A 15,978-nucleotide genomic window follows, 5' to 3' on the forward strand; every position below is an offset into this window, starting at 1 on the left:
ATTCGGTTTGCCCAATTAGGCCACGACTATCTCATGATGCCTCTAATATGCTGTTCGCTTGCCGAGACACAAATAATCTCGGCCCATAAGGCCCGCTTCAAGCTCGTTGCAGTAGTGACATATTAGTCGCGTTACATACCATGCAATTATTTCTATCTCACGCCTCTCTCTTCTCTGTCTCACTTCCCCTCCCATCCTTCGCTCCACTTCCATCCCTCGTAACTTTCACCCCTCTCAATTAGTTGATTTTCTGCAATTTTGTTGGAGAGATTGGTTGATGTAGGTTTTTTGGATACACCTTATCCTATATTGTATCTCACTACTAATTAATTTACTCAACCGAACATCATCCTTATTACTCCATTAAAAGGGGCACACTATCGGGCCCAATTACCAAAACGGCCCAGCCCAAATATTTAACCTAATTTCCTCTCTTTCCCCAAAATTCTTCTTCGTCTACTTCTGTCTCATCTCTTTCCGCCATTAGGGTTTTAGCGGCAGCCGAACAGAGTAACAGAGGCATGGCTACTCCAACCGCAACTGAGTCCGTGCAGTGCTTCGGCAGGAAGAAGACCGCAGTAGCGGTCACCCACTGCAAGCGCGGCCGCGGTCTGATCAAAATCAATGGTAAGCCGATCGAGCTAGTGGAGCCGGAGATCCTCCGATACAAGGCGTTTGAGCCGATCCTCCTCCTCGGCCGCCACCGCTTCGCCGGAGTGGACATGCGCATCCGCGTCAAAGGCGGCGGTCACACCTCGCAGATCTACGCAATCCGGCAGTCCATTGCCAAGGCGCTCGTGGCGTTCTACCAGAAGTACGTGGATGAGCAGTCGAAGAAGGAGATCAAGGACATCCTTGGCCGATACGACAGGACGCTGCTCGTCGCCGATCCCAGGCGCTGCGAGCCTAAGAAGTTTGGTGGCCGTGGTGCCCGCGCCAGGTTCCAGAAATCGTACCGTTAAAATGCTGCTTCTGATTGTTGCCTTTTTTTTTGAATACTTTCTACAGAATTTTGAGACCTGTTAGTGAATATTGCTTGAATTTTCGCTATAAATTGGAGAATTATTGCATTTCAAATTTTCAACATATGTTTTGTTTTGCTATATTGTTATTGGCACTTCAAATATTTACTTGCCTTGACTAATTGTGTTGTGTGCCTTTGTTCGATATCTTATATTTCCCTTTCTTCCAAAGTTCCACTTGTTCATTGCATTGCACTGTTGTTGTTGTTGTTGTATGAGTATTGTAAGTTAGACTGAAATCAGTATAATGTTATTGAACTTGAGTTTTCTGTTTGATGAATTTTATTGCATATAACTACTGATTCCTTGACTGTAGTTGATTTATACATGAGCCTACATGAGCCTACATGAGCTTATAAACTCACAATGCTCTCTCCTTGACTTGTAACCTCATTAGCCAAACACTTGACAGCATATAACACTTGAAAATTTTCCTAGGCTGTCTAAAAATAAGCGGAGCCGAAAACCCTGTTATACACCAAAAGCGTAGCTGAAGACCCTCGTATATGTTTCGTTTTAGGTACTTTTGGTGGTTTATCTACGGCTTGGCTCTCTAGAATCTGAATTTGCTTTCCCAGATTGATTGTTTAACTGTTTAATGTGCTCTTAGTGATGATGAGAGCTATTATTGTTACCACAGCTCATATCATCTTTATAGTCATGATGAATTTACAATTTTCTTTAATGTGAAATTGTGAGTATAATGAGGGGTGGCATCTGGTCCTTTGTTTTATGGCAAGTTGGCAATAGACATGGCTTAATCTCAACTTCCCTGCCATTTGTCTATATATATAATCTATATGCTGTGAAGATCTTCATCCCCTCACTCTTACAGTTTCTCAGATTTATCTTCACATTGGAGGATTTGAAGTTTACATATTTGTTCCTACTTCACTTCTCTATGGATTTGATTTGAAGCAGAAATTTAAAGTGGGGTTGGTGCAAGGGTTTAGCTATTATACTTTTTAATTTGTTAAGTAGGGAAATGTTCATATGGTCCAGCATGAGTCGATGAATCATTCCACATAGACATAGTATCAACGAAGGTGCAGCTAGTGAACTGCTGTTCGATAAGTGTCTCTTAGTTGATAAGGCCTAATGTGTACCTTAGCGGGTAAAGCCTCTTTAGCTCAGGACTTGAAGTCATCAGATTAATGAAGAATCATTACTTAATAATGTGTCCTAGTTAAAAATAAATAAATACAGTACGTGTTTACTGGTCTATATATGTACTGGCAATTAATTGAGATCGGTTAATTCTAATAATGTGGAGCTAAACAAAAATAATCCACGAGGCCAATTCAGTATCGTGAAATTGTGATTTTATTGTATTTATTCTATACTACTATACATCTAATATGGTGGAGTACTAGTACAAGTCTACAACAGAAATATATCCTGTATGCTTTTGTGAGGTTTGTCCAGCATCGAGAAATGATTATTTTGGTGTACTCCCTCTGCCAAAAAAAAATAATAGAGATAAGAGAAAAAGCAGGTAAAATAAGATAGATACTTAAAAAAATAGGTAAATTATGTGAGTGGGGAGAAGAAGTGGATAAAACATGAGAGAGAATCATTCTATTTTTAGAAATGGGTTTATTTTTTTGCACATTTCAAAATGGCAAAATATTACTCCTACTATTTTTCGTGGACAAATGGGGTATTTTATTTCAAATATCAAGAAACTGGGAGTAGTAGTAAGTAGAAAAATCCTACTCTATTTGTCCGTGATTAAGAGTTTCATTTTTCTATTTTGGTCATTCCGCCAATAATAGTCCCAATTCATTATTAATGGTAAGTAGCTTTCACATTCTAGTTACTTTTTTCAAGTAGTACATTCTATTATAAAACCAATAGTACTAGTATATAAAAGTGAGATCCACATTTTACTATTTTTTGTACTTACTTTTCTTTATATTACTCCCTCCGTTCCATAGTAATGAGAGCGTTTCTTTTCGGCACGGAGATTAAGAAAAATTGTGTCAGGTGAGCTAAGTAAAAGGAGAATAAAGTGGAAAATGAAAAAAAGTAGAGAGATGAAGAGAGAAAAAAGTAAGAAAGAGTAAAGTAGGTGTGGAAATATGTATTGACTTTTACTAAAAAAGGAAATGACTCTATTACTATGGAACGTACCAAAATGACAAAATAACTCTTGTAGCAGAGTTATTTTGTCATTTTGGTACGTTCCATAGTACTCCCTCCGTTTCTCCATAGTTGAGTCATTTTTCCATTTCGGGAAGTTTCTTCATAGTTGAGTCATTTCCATATATGGTAATTTTTTTCTCTTTCTTACTTTACTCTCTCTTACTTTATTCTCTCTACTTTATTCTCTCTACTTTATTTACTTTACTTTATTCTTCTACCTTTTCCTCTCTCTTACTTTTTTATCTATTTATTTAACACACCCAACATTCATTTCTAAAACTCCGTACCGAAAAGTTCCGCCTCAACTATGAAGAAACGGAAGGAGTACATTTTTTAAAAAACAGTACCAATAAAAAAATAATTCTATTACTATGGAACGGAACGAAGAGAGTATTTTTTAAAAAATAGTACCAATAAAAAAATGAGACATTTATTGAAGGAGGAGAGAGTATTTGCTTTAATGTGAATAGGACATAAAGAAGCCGTCCGACATGGGTGGGTACTGTTGTTAAGGCAACATACATTAGACTGCATCAGATATTTGGTGGTGGTGGTTATCTCATAAAGTTGTAAGTTGTAACTAGCTAGTTGCTGCCCAACCATAACAACATGTGATGCTAATTTATTACCGCATGTTCTTACACACATATATCTTCAAATTTCCACGTGAAAATATGGTAACCTAACTATTTAGTGCCGGAGTCGGTCACTTACTATATTTGGATTTTCATTTTCACTTCCAATTAACATGTACAATTTTTGTGTCCATATTTATCTATAGACACGACATGTATAAACACGAAGTGTAAATGTATTGCTAAAATTCATCTTGGATTGAAAATGGTCCTTGCGTGTGTTGCAAAGTGTAAATGTATCACACCGTGAAAATAGATCCATTAACAAAAGTCAAATCAAGGAAGAATATTTTGCAAGATGAGATACGTCTTGATAGTACTCTCAGTTCAACGTATTATCTCATTTGTAGCCGCATCACTGCTAGAGTGATTACTAATAAATTCACCAAGGACAAAACTTTCAAAAGAGAAAAATATCTTAAGTTATTGTATGCGATGCTAAGCACAACGGTTTTTATATTTTGTGTGTATATTAAATTCTAAAGGATTGCATCATCATTCGTGCTTTAAGGGCATCCGCAATGGGGCGGACGATGCATCGTCCGTCGCATCGTCCGCCACTGCAGCATCGCGGACGATGGGTTAACCATCGTCCGCGCACGATAGATCGTCCGCGGACGATGCGCGGAGGATACCCATCGTCCGTCACATCGTCCGCCACAGTGGACAATGCGGACGATGGGCACGCGTTTCTAAAAATTTTTTGAATTTTTTAAAATTTTTTTTTTCTTATTTAAACTCTACTATTCACTACCATTTCACACACTCCAATTTCAAATCTCTTCAATTATTCTCTCTCATCGACTCAAAAATGAATCCCGACGACTACGATTTGAGTACATCGGATGGCTGCAGACGGGCCTTGACTCGAGCCTTGTTCGATGCCCGTAATGAAGCCAAGGCGGAATGCTTGGCACAAATGCAATGGAGCGGCGGAGGCGCGGGTCCCTCGCCCGATACGACGTCGGACGCTTGTCCCCCGTGGAGCACGACGTAGCGCACGAACGTCTGTTCGCAAATTATTTTGCCGAGAATCCAAGGTGGGGCCCGAATGTTTTTCACCGCCGTTTTAGAATGAGCCGAGATCTTTTTCTCCGCATTGTGCACACGTTGGAGGGCCGTGATGAGTACTTCCAGATCGGGTAGACGGGATCGGCAGACCCGGACTTACGCCGTTGCATACGGAAGTCATGGTTGCGATCCGCCAGTTGGCCTACGGCACAACAGCCGATATGTTCGACGAGTACCTTCACGTCGGGGATACAACTGGCCGCGAATGTCTCAAGACTTTTTGTAAGTTAGTTGTGGAGGCTTTTGGCGACACATATTTGCGACGCCCGACCGCGACGATCGTGCCCGAGCCTCGATGCGGATGCACGAGACGGTGCACGGCTTCCCTGGGATGCTAGGGAGAATCGACTGTATGCACTTGGCAGTGGAAGAACTACCCGACGGCCTGGAGAGGCCAATTTACTAGCGGCTACAAGGGCAGCCACCCGACGATGATCCTAGAAGCCGTCGCTGACCACCGCCTCTGGATCCGGCATGCCTACTTTGGTGTAGCCGGGTCGAACAACGACATCAACGTCCTCAACTCGTCCACCCTATTCGCCGATCAGTGCAGGGGTCGCGGTCCGGCCATTCAGTTCATCGCCAACGGCCGCACACATCATATGAGGTACTACTTGGCCGATGGCATATACCCTAGGTGGCTGTTTTTTCGAAGACGATCAGAGTTGCCCAATTGGTGAGAGGAGAGTCTTGTTTGCGGCAAAGCAGGAGTCCGCGCGGAAGGATGTGGAGCGGGCTTTTGGGGTGCTCCAATCGCGGTGGGTAATCGTGAAAGGTCCGGCGCGTTTCTGGTACAAGGACGTCATCGCCGACGTCATGTATGCGTGCATCATCATGCATAACATGATAGTCGAACAAGAACGTGGCCATGTCACCAATTGGGTGGATGATGAAGCCGGATCTAGCTCCAGCACGGCGACCTTGCCGGTCACTCGAGGATTACCGACCGGCTTCGGTGTGGTTCTAGAGCGACAGGCCTCAATGCGCAACCAACAAGACCATACTCAGCTCATGACCGACATGATTGAAGAAGTTTGGACCCGCAACCGCCGCCGTTGAGAAATTGTAGTTTTTTAATTTCGTATTGTAATGTTTGAATTTTAATGAAATGAAGTTAGTTTTCCAAATTTTGAATTATTTAAATATTCAAATAATAGAAAAATGCTTAGGGCGGGCTATAGTCCGCCCCACTGCAGGTGGAATAGGAGGAGGATAAAATGCTGACATGGCGGTGCATAGGGCGTCCCATTGTGGATGCCCTGAACTTCTCCCAATGGAGATTTTAATTTGGCTGAGTTGGCGGGACAACTAAAACAAACTACAAATTCATCAAATTAGCTTTACAAATTCATCATAGTTGATGGCTTGAAGTTTGCTTAGAAATCACGTTAACTATTTCTAATTGTTTACCTAATAAACTCAAATAGGAGTATAGACTGTGTTCCATTAATGGATTGGAGCTGAAACTTATTGTCGCTGGGAGCTGAAACATTTTTAAATGAATTTTCCCTATTTCATTTATTAGGATTGTGAAAGTTAATTAAAAACTGCCTTTATATTTTTAAATGAATTTTCCCTAAAACAAACTACAAATTCATCAAATTAGCCTCTACTTATAATTATTTCTGACACTACTTGTCAGACATATTTGGGCTCTTATCGACCGACAATAGCAAGCCAGTGTTAAGTTTATGTACTGAGAAGCAAAATTGGGTCAGTGAATTTTATGGCTAGTTGAAATTCAAACATAACTGAAATGATTAAAGTTCTTGAAATTCCTTCAAAAGACATGTTTTAATTACTTACGACTACAGAAGAGTAGCTCTGGTTCGCATGGTCATTTCTAATGCTTTGGCTCTATATGTAACAAAAAAATTAGAATAAAATAATTAAACTTAAAAGCCACATGTTTGAGTAATGATATTAATTTGTACTCTTCTCTAAATTTTGTTAATGATTACATGTGTGGGGTCCCCAAAATCACACAAGACCACCACACAAAATTTTGACCCTAAAACTAAAAAGAAACCCTAACGTTGGATACCATACCATACTATGAAAGAAATGGTTGAAGCCATTAAATTCCACCAACTCCCCTGCATAAAAAAAAGAGTAGATACTCTTGAATCATAGAGAAAACCAAACACACAAAGATAAAATCCCTCTCAGAAACTACTCTCAAAAAAGAAAAAAAAGAAAAAAAGATGACGGAGACGCCCGACGAGCCACTGTCCCCGACCGGGCGTCTCTTCATGCAGCCGAGCTCCGACGAAGTCATCAACTGCATCGTCGCCGGCGAGAATCCCATCGCCCTCGACACTCTCAAATCCGAAATCTCCAACTCTTTGATGCTCAAGCACCCCCGCTTCTGCAGCCTCATGCTCCGCGACCGCCGCGGCCGCGAGCACTGGCGCCGCACCGCCGTCGACGTCGACCGCCACCTCGTCGTCCTCCGCGCCCGCCTCTCCGGCGCCGACGACGACGAGGCCGTCAGCGCCTACGTCGCCGGCCTCGCCTCCTCGTCGCCGCTCGCCGCCGACAAGCCGCTCTGGGAGATACACGTGCTGGCGGCGCACAACGCCGTCGTCTTCCGCGTCCACCACGCGCTCGGCGACGGCGTCTCGCTCCTGTCCCTGCTCCTGACCCACTGCCGCCGCGCCGACGATCCAGCGCGGCTGCCAACAGTGGGTGGGAGCAGAGCCTCTGCCGCGTCAACGCTGCTGACGCGCCAGAGGTGGGGGTTTTGGGAGATTGTGAAATTGCTTTGGTTTACTTTTTTTTATGTGGTGGAGTTTGTTTTGAGGGTGGCGTGGCTGAGCGATCGGAGGACTGTTGTTAGTGGCGGATCCGGGGTGGAGCTCTGGCCGCGGCGCCTCGCCACGGCCAGGTTCCGCCTTGCGGATATGAAGATCGTGAAGCGAGCCGTGACTGACTCGGTGAGTTCAAATAATTTCGTTTACGCTCTTTCCATTTTGGTAAGTTCCATATTTTATTTTTAGTTTTAGTAAATTTTATTTTATTTATTTATTATTTTTTTCTGGTGGCCCCATTTTCCTTTTATCACTTTCTTACTTACCGATTGAGCATGTCAGCTCAAAAATACCTATTTTTATAGGATGGAAGTAGTAGTATACATATTTTTTAAATAGTTTAGTAAACAATCACAATATTTTGAGTTATATTGTACTTTAAAATAAGAATGATGGATAGGTAGAAGATAACATGTGGATTTCTACATAAGGAAGAAATGGAAGTGTTTATTAATCTTAGTTTAGATGATACGTCGCTAATCTGGTCTGACACAGTAGTATATTGGGGTATAAACTATATGTGGTCTAATTTGGATGGAGATTTTTCAGGAAATATTACCTAATTGCTAAAATTGGAAAATTGAGTTAAATTTTCACAATGCATGTAATAGATATGGTGATGTAGATTGTACTAGTTAAAACTTTGCACTCTTCATGCACACATACTTTTTTCGGCAAGGGCATTGAATTATCTTGTTGTTAATGTCTATGATGTTCGAACTTAAAAACAAAATACTGGTCATTTTTAAATATAGTAGCTAGGGGAAAGTCTCTCCATTTTAGGTTTTTAACTAAATTTAATAAACTTTTAGAATTTGAATTTTTTTTTTTTTTTGGAAATGAGATGAGTAGATATTCTTGGTAAATACATATTCAAAATATTTTTTCTTCTCGCGAATAAGGACTTCTCCATATGGTAAGTTTCATAGTCAGTCATAATAAAAATCCTTTTATTCAAAAAGTGTCATTTTTCTATCTTGGCAATGTCTATAACAAAATATCTCATCATATTTTAGTAATAGTATTAATTTCTACTCATATTGCATTATTTTTTGTAACAATATTAACCAAAATGGAGGGCAAAAGTAGGTATGAAACTAAACTTAGGCTCATGTACATTCAGATGCACAATATATCCATCTTTATATTCCTAAGGGATTGGCTCATTTCTCTTCCTAATTGTGTGTGATCAATCCTAAACAACAATTGCAACTTAAACCATGAAAAAAGAAGAGTATAAAAAATTGAAAGTGACACAAGAGTGATACGCATGTTAAATTTACATGACATTGCTTTATGATAAGTTAGAATGGGCTGGTAGAGCATTAATTTACACTCTAAAATCCAAAATAGGTGTAGCTTACAGTTTACTAGCTTAGCAAATTTTTTTATATAGTACTATTAGACTACTTTTCATAAGCGTCGCTGTTATTGAATTGGTAAAATTTTAAATTTATTCAAACATTATGTTCTATTTCAATTTTTTCTTAAATTGGTAATAAATGCTTTTAAAACTCAGAAAATGACATGAAATGTGAAGGTATGGAATATTAAAAGCTTTTGAGTTTGCAGACCATCAATGATGTACTCTTTGGAATAATATCAAGTGGGCTTTCTAGATACCTTGACATGAGAGAATCTCAAGGTAACTTCATTGATTCCTTTTACATAACATATCATCAATGATTACTAACACCTTTTTTTGTCTTGTGCATTCCTCTCTAGCTCTGAGGAATGGTATTCAAATCACAGGCATTGCCATGGTCAATCTCAGACCCCACACAGGATTACAGGTAAAGTAAATCCTAATTGAAAATTGATAATTTTTTCGGTTACTTAATCCTAGTTTTATTTTGTTATAGGAACTCTCCCAGCTGATGAGCGGTGATCCCGGTAGCCGGTGGGGCAACAAGTTCGGCGTGATTCTGTTGCCCGTTTATTACCACGGAAGCGAGGCAGATCCTCTGGAGTTCGTCAAGAGATCGAAAGCTATGATCGACAAGAAAAAACTGTCTTTGGAAGCCCCCTTCTCTTACAAACTCATGGACTCCATCATTTCTCTCTTGGGTCCAAAGGTACATTAGTTACCACTTTTTTCTATTTTCTTAAAAGGGATGTGATCAAACTCTAAATATTATACAAACTCTAAACTATGATCTGGACCCTTTCTCTCAACAGATGACAAAATAGTAGTAGCAAAAAATGTCAACACATTGTCAAGGGTTGATGATGTTGTGTTGATATTGTGTTGACATTTTCTGTTGCTACTATTTTGTCATCTGTTGATATTTTTTAACGGTCTAGATCATAGTTTGGAGTTTGTACAATATATGAGTTTGCATTTTATCACTACCCTTCTTAAAAAAAGAACATCAAAATGAATGAATGCATGTACTAATTCCATGAATTGTTGTAGTTGGCTAGCATGCTCAAGTACCGGCTTCTTTGCAACACCACGTTCACTGTTTCGAACGTCGTGGGGCCTCAGGAGGAGATCACACTGGCCGGGAACCCGGTCAAGTACATCCGGCCCACTTCCAGCAGCCTACCTCATGTAATGCTCTGTGTTTCTTTTAAGTACGGGTTTCGATTTATAGCTGATTTTTTTTTGTCGTTACGTCTGCATGCAGGCGATCACGATGCATATGATGAGTTATGCAGGGATCGCGGACTTGCAAATCTTGGTGGCCAAGGATGTCATTCCTGACCCCCGAGTTCTCGCCAACTGCTTCCAGGATGCCCTGCTCGAACTCAAGGCCGCCGCAGAGGCAGCCCTCAAATCTTGAAGGACAAGATTTTTTATTTATTTAACTTTTCAAGTATTTTGTGATATAAGATGCTATATGTTTCTGCCATAAATCTTGATAAACTCAGAGTAATTTATATAGCATTCTTGAAGAAACTCTACATTTTTTACATGTACGGAATTATGGAGAAAATATTGCGTTCTGGTTTATTTACCATAGTAAATGGAGGTGTTCTTAGTGCTACCTTTCTTCCTCCGAACGAGAAGCTTCCTCAGAAAGCTGATTCCTCCGCCTCCTCTCCTCTTGCTCGGGGCTATGACTATAGCTCCGGACTTCACATTTCTTCCTTCGTTCTTATTCCCAAGATAAGTTGTTGGTGTTGCAATTTGGCCGTCTGGGAAAGTGATAGCGTTGTAGTTGCAGGAAGACACCACGTTCTCCACTGTCGTGCTTATGATCTGTTTTGTCTTGGGGGACTCCTCGTTGCTGGCCTCTCCGTTGTGCTCACGCATCATCTGATCGCGCAGAGACGACCGCTGCTTCAGCTTTTGCTTTGTCCCGTCGCTCATGTCTAAGGCCTTCAGCTGCTTCCCTAGTTTCACTATGGTTTCTTCACATTCTGCTAGCTTAGCAGATGCTGCTGCAGTAATCTCCATCCCCTGCCATTTCGAAACACATTTTTTTCGTAAAATTGATATGTTTTTGCCATCACAAAAAGGTTGGAATTCAAGAAATTTACAGTTTGCAGCTGCCTTCCTTCCTCTGAATATGGATTGTTTGCAATGCTGTAGATGACAAAAACCACAAAGCAAATTACAAACTTATGCTAAAGGTTGGGATCATTCAACGGAACACTAGATAGATAGATACCTTTCGAGTTGTAGTTGAAGCTCGAGGCAGGTTCCTTCTAGTTCTTGACAGCAATGGCTTTTATCATCAAGCTCAACTTCTACAGAGGTTAGCTTCTGGAGAAGTTCGTGTAGCTTGGCTGTGGTAAAGGTGAGCTGCGTCTCGAGATCTTCATTCGCGACCTTCAGATTCTCTAGCTGATCCTCGGTCACCCTCTTTGATTCCTTCAGTGTCTCCATCTCATTCTGCAGGCTTGCAATGCCTCGTTGTGACTGGTCGTTGCCCTGCCTCCCTGGCACCGGACTACTAACATCAACCGATGATTTGATGAGACTCAGCTCATTCTTCAACCCTTTGATCTCTACTTTGCATGCTGAATGGATTTTCTTCATTTCAAGCATGAGATTCTGCACGGATTCGAGCTGCAAGGCCGTTCCTGGCCCATCTCCACCGAGGTGCTTCCTGAATTCGTCTGTCACGGTGGGATCGTCTTGAAATGAGACACAACTGTTAATGATCCATTCAAGAATGTAAACCAAATCCACAGTGAATTTCTCAAAACTGATCTTCCCATTTAGTAGCTTATTGCTACTATCAATGAATTCTTGCAAGACTGCGGTTAGATCACTCCTTTTCCATCGGGAAGTATGAATTTCATAGTCATCGTCTACTTGTGAAGGTTTCATGTTACCAACAAGCTCTATCAATTTGGTGATGGATCTGTTCATCTCTGGCGGAATTAACTCAGTGCACGGTTCTTGGATCAACGCTGTTGGGCTTGGAGACGAAGGAGGCGATTTCCATGTAATGTATCCGGTGATGGGAAGCGGCTGGGATTCCTCGGGATGTCTGATGCTGTGTGAGGACAGCCTGATGTCTTCGAGGAGCTCATCGATGCTTCTTTTCGAAGCATTGTGCTGCTCCAGGATCATGTTAGTCACATTCTGTAGCCAATCATCATCAGGTTTCTTGTCTTTGGCCTTGAGTTCTTGTCCCGTTTCACTATAGTTATCGCGCACCACCAGAGCAAGGGCGTTCGAGTCCACATCAGAAGCATCAAACGACCCATCGACAGCAACTATAGCAAGTTTCTCCATCTCAACAAAATCATCCATTAGGCTCATCTCCGAAGCTCCAATCATTTGACATTCAGCGACTAACGCAAGAGCCTTCGAACTGATCTCATCCGGTTCAGCAGTATTCGTCAGCAATTTACGTTCAGACTTCTCACGAGACTCCGAGTCCTTGAGTTTTCTAAGCTGTGATATTTCCTCATCTTTCTTGGCCAAAAACTCCTTGAAAATTGTGTTCTCTTTCTGCAAATCCTGCACCTGATCAATCAAGAACCCGAGCTGCTTGGTCGTGTTGTCAAGGCCGTATACCTCACCGCGGTCTTGCATAGGCGAACCCCCACATGTGGCCTTTCTCCGTGTAGTCATCTGATTTCTTCCCTGAGCCTCGATATCCCGGGCCAACATAGGCGGACTAGAGAGGCGTTTACGTGTCAAGCCACGCAATCTCTGGCATTCCATTTCCAACTTCTTGATTTTCTTGACATTCTCCAAATGCTGCTTGTGGGAAGCTTCAGCAGAACGGCGGCTATACCCCACCTCCTCGTTCTTGAGCTCGAGCTCTTTCTCAACGCTCCGGAACTCGTACCTCAAAAAAGCATTTTCCTTTTCGACAGAATCCAATCTTGCCATCAGAGCCTCCAACTCAGCCTGTGTCTGAATCTTGACACTATTGAGATCCTCAACCAATTTCTCTTTCACAATCAGAGCCCTGCTGAGATAAGAATTCTCCGAAGTTAGGCTTGCCAGCCGCTTTCTCGTCTCAGACAGTTTCTCCTCGAGCTTCTTGTGCGACTTCTCAAACTCCTCAGAAGTCTGCATCACAGCATCATGCATTCTCTGCTCCTGATCCTGCCGAGCAAGATTCAGCTGCTCCATGCAGTTCTTCAACGTCGAGTTCAAGTCGCCTAGTCTCTCGTTCGCAGCTGATCTCTGCTGCTGAGCCTCGCCGAGCTCTTGCTTCAGACGGCCTATCTCTTCCTCCGCCTTTTCCCTGTCTGAAGTGGGATGGATTCATGAACCAAACCACATTATTCAAACACCAAAAACAACGAAGATCATCGCGCTTGCTCGATGTATATATATATACCTGCTGCAGCAAGTTCAGCCTCTCTTTTGAAGCTCAACACAAGTTCATCTTTGGCCGAACACTCCTCAGCAGCAGAGTCCAACTTCTCATTCAACAATTTCAATGAATTCTGAAGATCTACTTCTTTGTCACTCGAAACAGATTGTGCCTAAGTAAATTATATGTGTAGAACAAAAATTTAGTACTACTCATGATTAAAACACTACAAAACTGTATAATAAGTAAAAAAAGTGTGACATACTTCATCTGAACTTGCAAGAATGGTCTTCTCTGAAGACTTTCTCCTCCACAGCCAAGTTTTTTGATCCATTGCTATTCCCTATAATCAAGAATGGAAATTCTGAAAATAAATAAATATTACTAATAGATATATCCTGCCATAACTGTCCCTTTCTGCAAAAACAGTCAACAGAAACACAAAATCTTAATTTTTGTAGAAAATTAACAACTTTTGCATCAGGGACACAAGAAATTCATCTGAAAAGCCAAATTACTTCTCTTTTAGAAAAAATAAAAAATAAAAATAACAAATCTATAACAACAAGCAACTTGAACATGAATGAGACAACTCATTGTCCAGACTCTAATTATTACAGAGAAGGACAAATCAAGAAACTAAAAGAGAGAGTGCATGCTTGCAATATGGTGAAAAGTAAATTGAGCCTGGCTAAAATCACTACACATGGGTAGTAAATAGAGGGGAATTATAAAAATGCAGACAAAAATTTGGAAATAAGATTTGTGTCAGAAACTTAGAATTAGATAGCTTGCAAAAAAATGATGCTGCAAATACTTACTTGAATTAGAATTGCATATGCCTAATCAAACTTCTCTGCATTCATACTTTTCTCACCACTCACCATCTTCACATCCTTATGCCAACCAATTACACACACAAATGCTATGTGTGTGTGAAGAAATTAAAGCATGTAATAATAAATGCAGCTTCACCGCAAGGCTTGATTTTTTTGCAGATGAAAATAAAGTGGAGGAATTTTGGGAGTTATATAATGCTACACCAATAACCTGAAACAAGAAGAGAGAATACTTGGATTTAATTCGTGTAAATAAATGCCCACCGACAAAAACCTGAGCTGTAAAATAGTCATAAAGTGAACAATGGTGAAATGTGCATCAAATGCATAAATGTGTAATTATTTTTGCTTGACTATTTCCATTGATGGAAAATTAGAAGCGTTTGAAAAACATAGACATGCATGATGGAATGTGTTGAGAGGTTTCTGATGAGACATTGCACCTTATTTTAAGCATAATGTGATATTGATTTGGATCCACATGAATTGAAGTTCCATTTAATTTTTATGGTAACGATTATTTGTGGTTGGTTTATATAATTATATTATTCCAACTAGTTACAAAATAAATTAATAGTATTCCAACTTTGTTAAATTTATTATGTAAACTGTGTATGTTTAGCATGGTTATTTTCTTGTGTGTGTATTTATTTGGATTAGTGTTTACTGAAGGAATACATTTGGGAAATACTCGTCTGTCTGTTCGTTCACTATTGTGGATGCTCTTAATTTTCGATGCTGATATAAATGCATATTGTATTAACTAGTATTATATGAGTTGTAAAATTGTAATAAGACAGTAGTAATATATGTGCAAAGAAAATTAAATACTCCTGGAATAAAAAGAAAAAGTCAGAGAGTTTAATTTTAAAATTCCACCGGAAAAAGAGGAACGATTTAAGGTTAATAATACTAGTGATATTTAATTTAGCTTAACAACACAATGATTTTGTCGGCATATCATTTTCCTTTTATTTAATTATTATAAAGTTACATTCGGCCTACTATGGTTTGGTAATTCAGCTGGGATTTCCACTTTTTTCATAGGATGGAATCAAGTGGACCCTGCAAATAGACTCTTTTCATATTAATTTTATCTTATTTTGCTTTAGTGCTGCTTTCTTTTAATCAGTGGTTCAACTTTTGATTCTATCTCTCTAATAATTTGTGTAGGGAAAGAGGAAAAAAGAAGAATAAAAATGCTTCATTGATTTCAATCAAGATATATGATGTATATGCGCAGCGGTACTTCATTGATTTTATATATCACAAGAAATTTATAATAGATGGTTTTAAGATGCAAAATAGGAGTAATACAGTGTATGAAAAATCAGAGTATAATTTATGCCAATTAAAATTTTATAAAATAGTAGTAATTCGGAAGTGAGAGGAGCTTAAATCACGGCAAATTTTTTCATAAATAAAAAGAAGAAGAAAAAAAATGGATTTCACCAAAGTAGGATAGAAATAATTTTATCTTCATTATCGAAATTGTATGATATTGGATAATTTTATCTTCATTATCGAAATTGTGTTTGAGCATTTAATGTAGTGGGCCTGGGACTAATTAATAGGCCGGTACATATTGTTTATGGATTGTAGTCCAGCCCATGACAAAATTTGGAAAACAATAATTATGTAATTATTGTAAATATTTGGAGCAGTGGATTGTTATAAATTGTAATGCATTTTATAATCAGGTATGGAATTGATTTATGTAATTT

At 39.9% G+C, this 15,978-nt stretch overlaps 4 protein-coding genes across 4 annotated transcripts; 3 read left to right on the forward strand and 1 right to left on the reverse strand.

Moving 5' to 3' along the window:
* Positions 1-441: 441 nt before the first annotated feature.
* On the forward strand, positions 442-1,103 carry LOC125218519 (40S ribosomal protein S16). Its single transcript, XM_048120203.1, has one exon. The coding sequence runs from the start codon at positions 522-524 to the stop codon at positions 960-962; it is 441 nt and encodes a 146-aa protein (XP_047976160.1). The 5' UTR covers positions 442-521; the 3' UTR covers positions 963-1,103.
* A 4,391-nt stretch (positions 1,104-5,494) lies between these two features.
* Positions 5,495-5,932, forward strand: LOC125220577. Its single transcript, XM_048122734.1, has one exon. It carries the CDS (start codon positions 5,495-5,497, stop codon positions 5,930-5,932), a length of 438 nt encoding a protein of 145 aa, XP_047978691.1.
* A 1,068-nt stretch (positions 5,933-7,000) lies between these two features.
* Positions 7,001-10,622, forward strand: LOC125222501 (wax ester synthase/diacylglycerol acyltransferase 11-like). Its single transcript, XM_048125153.1, has 6 exons — positions 7,001-7,809; positions 9,256-9,328; positions 9,409-9,476; positions 9,546-9,758; positions 10,100-10,237; positions 10,314-10,622. Exons 1-6 carry the CDS (start codon positions 7,078-7,080, stop codon positions 10,467-10,469), a joined length of 1,380 nt encoding a protein of 459 aa, XP_047981110.1. The 5' UTR covers positions 7,001-7,077; the 3' UTR covers positions 10,470-10,622.
* On the reverse strand, positions 10,545-14,456 carry LOC125222499 (filament-like plant protein 7). Its single transcript, XM_048125152.1, has 6 exons — positions 14,237-14,456; positions 13,681-13,758; positions 13,440-13,587; positions 11,301-13,347; positions 11,170-11,215; positions 10,545-11,089 (listed from the first exon to the last, which is right to left on the reverse strand). The coding sequence occupies exons 2-6, from the start codon at positions 13,747-13,749 to the stop codon at positions 10,637-10,639; spliced, it is 2,763 nt and encodes a 920-aa protein (XP_047981109.1). The 5' UTR covers positions 13,750-13,758; positions 14,237-14,456; the 3' UTR covers positions 10,545-10,636.
* Between the last annotated feature and the right edge of the window lie 1,522 nt (positions 14,457-15,978).

This window comes from Salvia hispanica, chromosome 4 (genome assembly GCF_023119035.1).
Source record: "Salvia hispanica cultivar TCC Black 2014 chromosome 4, UniMelb_Shisp_WGS_1.0, whole genome shotgun sequence".
Taxonomy (NCBI): Eukaryota; Viridiplantae; Streptophyta; class Magnoliopsida; order Lamiales; family Lamiaceae; genus Salvia; species Salvia hispanica.

Excerpts from the sequence above, each read along its gene's own strand:
- LOC125218519 (XM_048120203.1), top strand. The coding sequence starts at position 522 with ATGGCTACTCCAACCGCAACTGAGTCCGTGCAGTGCTTCGGCAGGAAG.
- LOC125220577 (XM_048122734.1), top strand. The coding sequence starts at position 5,495 with ATGGCATATACCCTAGGTGGCTGTTTTTTCGAAGACGATCAGAGTTGC.
- LOC125222501 (XM_048125153.1), top strand. The coding sequence starts at position 7,078 with ATGACGGAGACGCCCGACGAGCCACTGTCCCCGACCGGGCGTCTCTTC. Across the intron at positions 7,810-9,255 it reads AGCGAGCCGTGACTGACTCG|ACCATCAATGATGTACTCTT; the intron begins GTGAGTTCAAAT and ends TTGAGTTTGCAG. Across the intron at positions 9,329-9,408 it reads TGACATGAGAGAATCTCAAG|CTCTGAGGAATGGTATTCAA; the intron begins GTAACTTCATTG and ends ATTCCTCTCTAG.
- LOC125222499 (XM_048125152.1), bottom strand. The coding sequence starts at position 13,749 with ATGGATCAAAAAACTTGGCTGTGGAGGAGAAAGTCTTCAGAGAAGACC. Across the intron at positions 13,348-13,439 it reads GGCTGAACTTGCTGCAGCAG|ACAGGGAAAAGGCGGAGGAA; the intron begins GTATATATATAT and ends ATCCCACTTCAG. Across the intron at positions 11,090-11,169 it reads AAGGAAGGCAGCTGCAAACT|GGGATGGAGATTACTGCAGC; the intron begins GTAAATTTCTTG and ends TCGAAATGGCAG.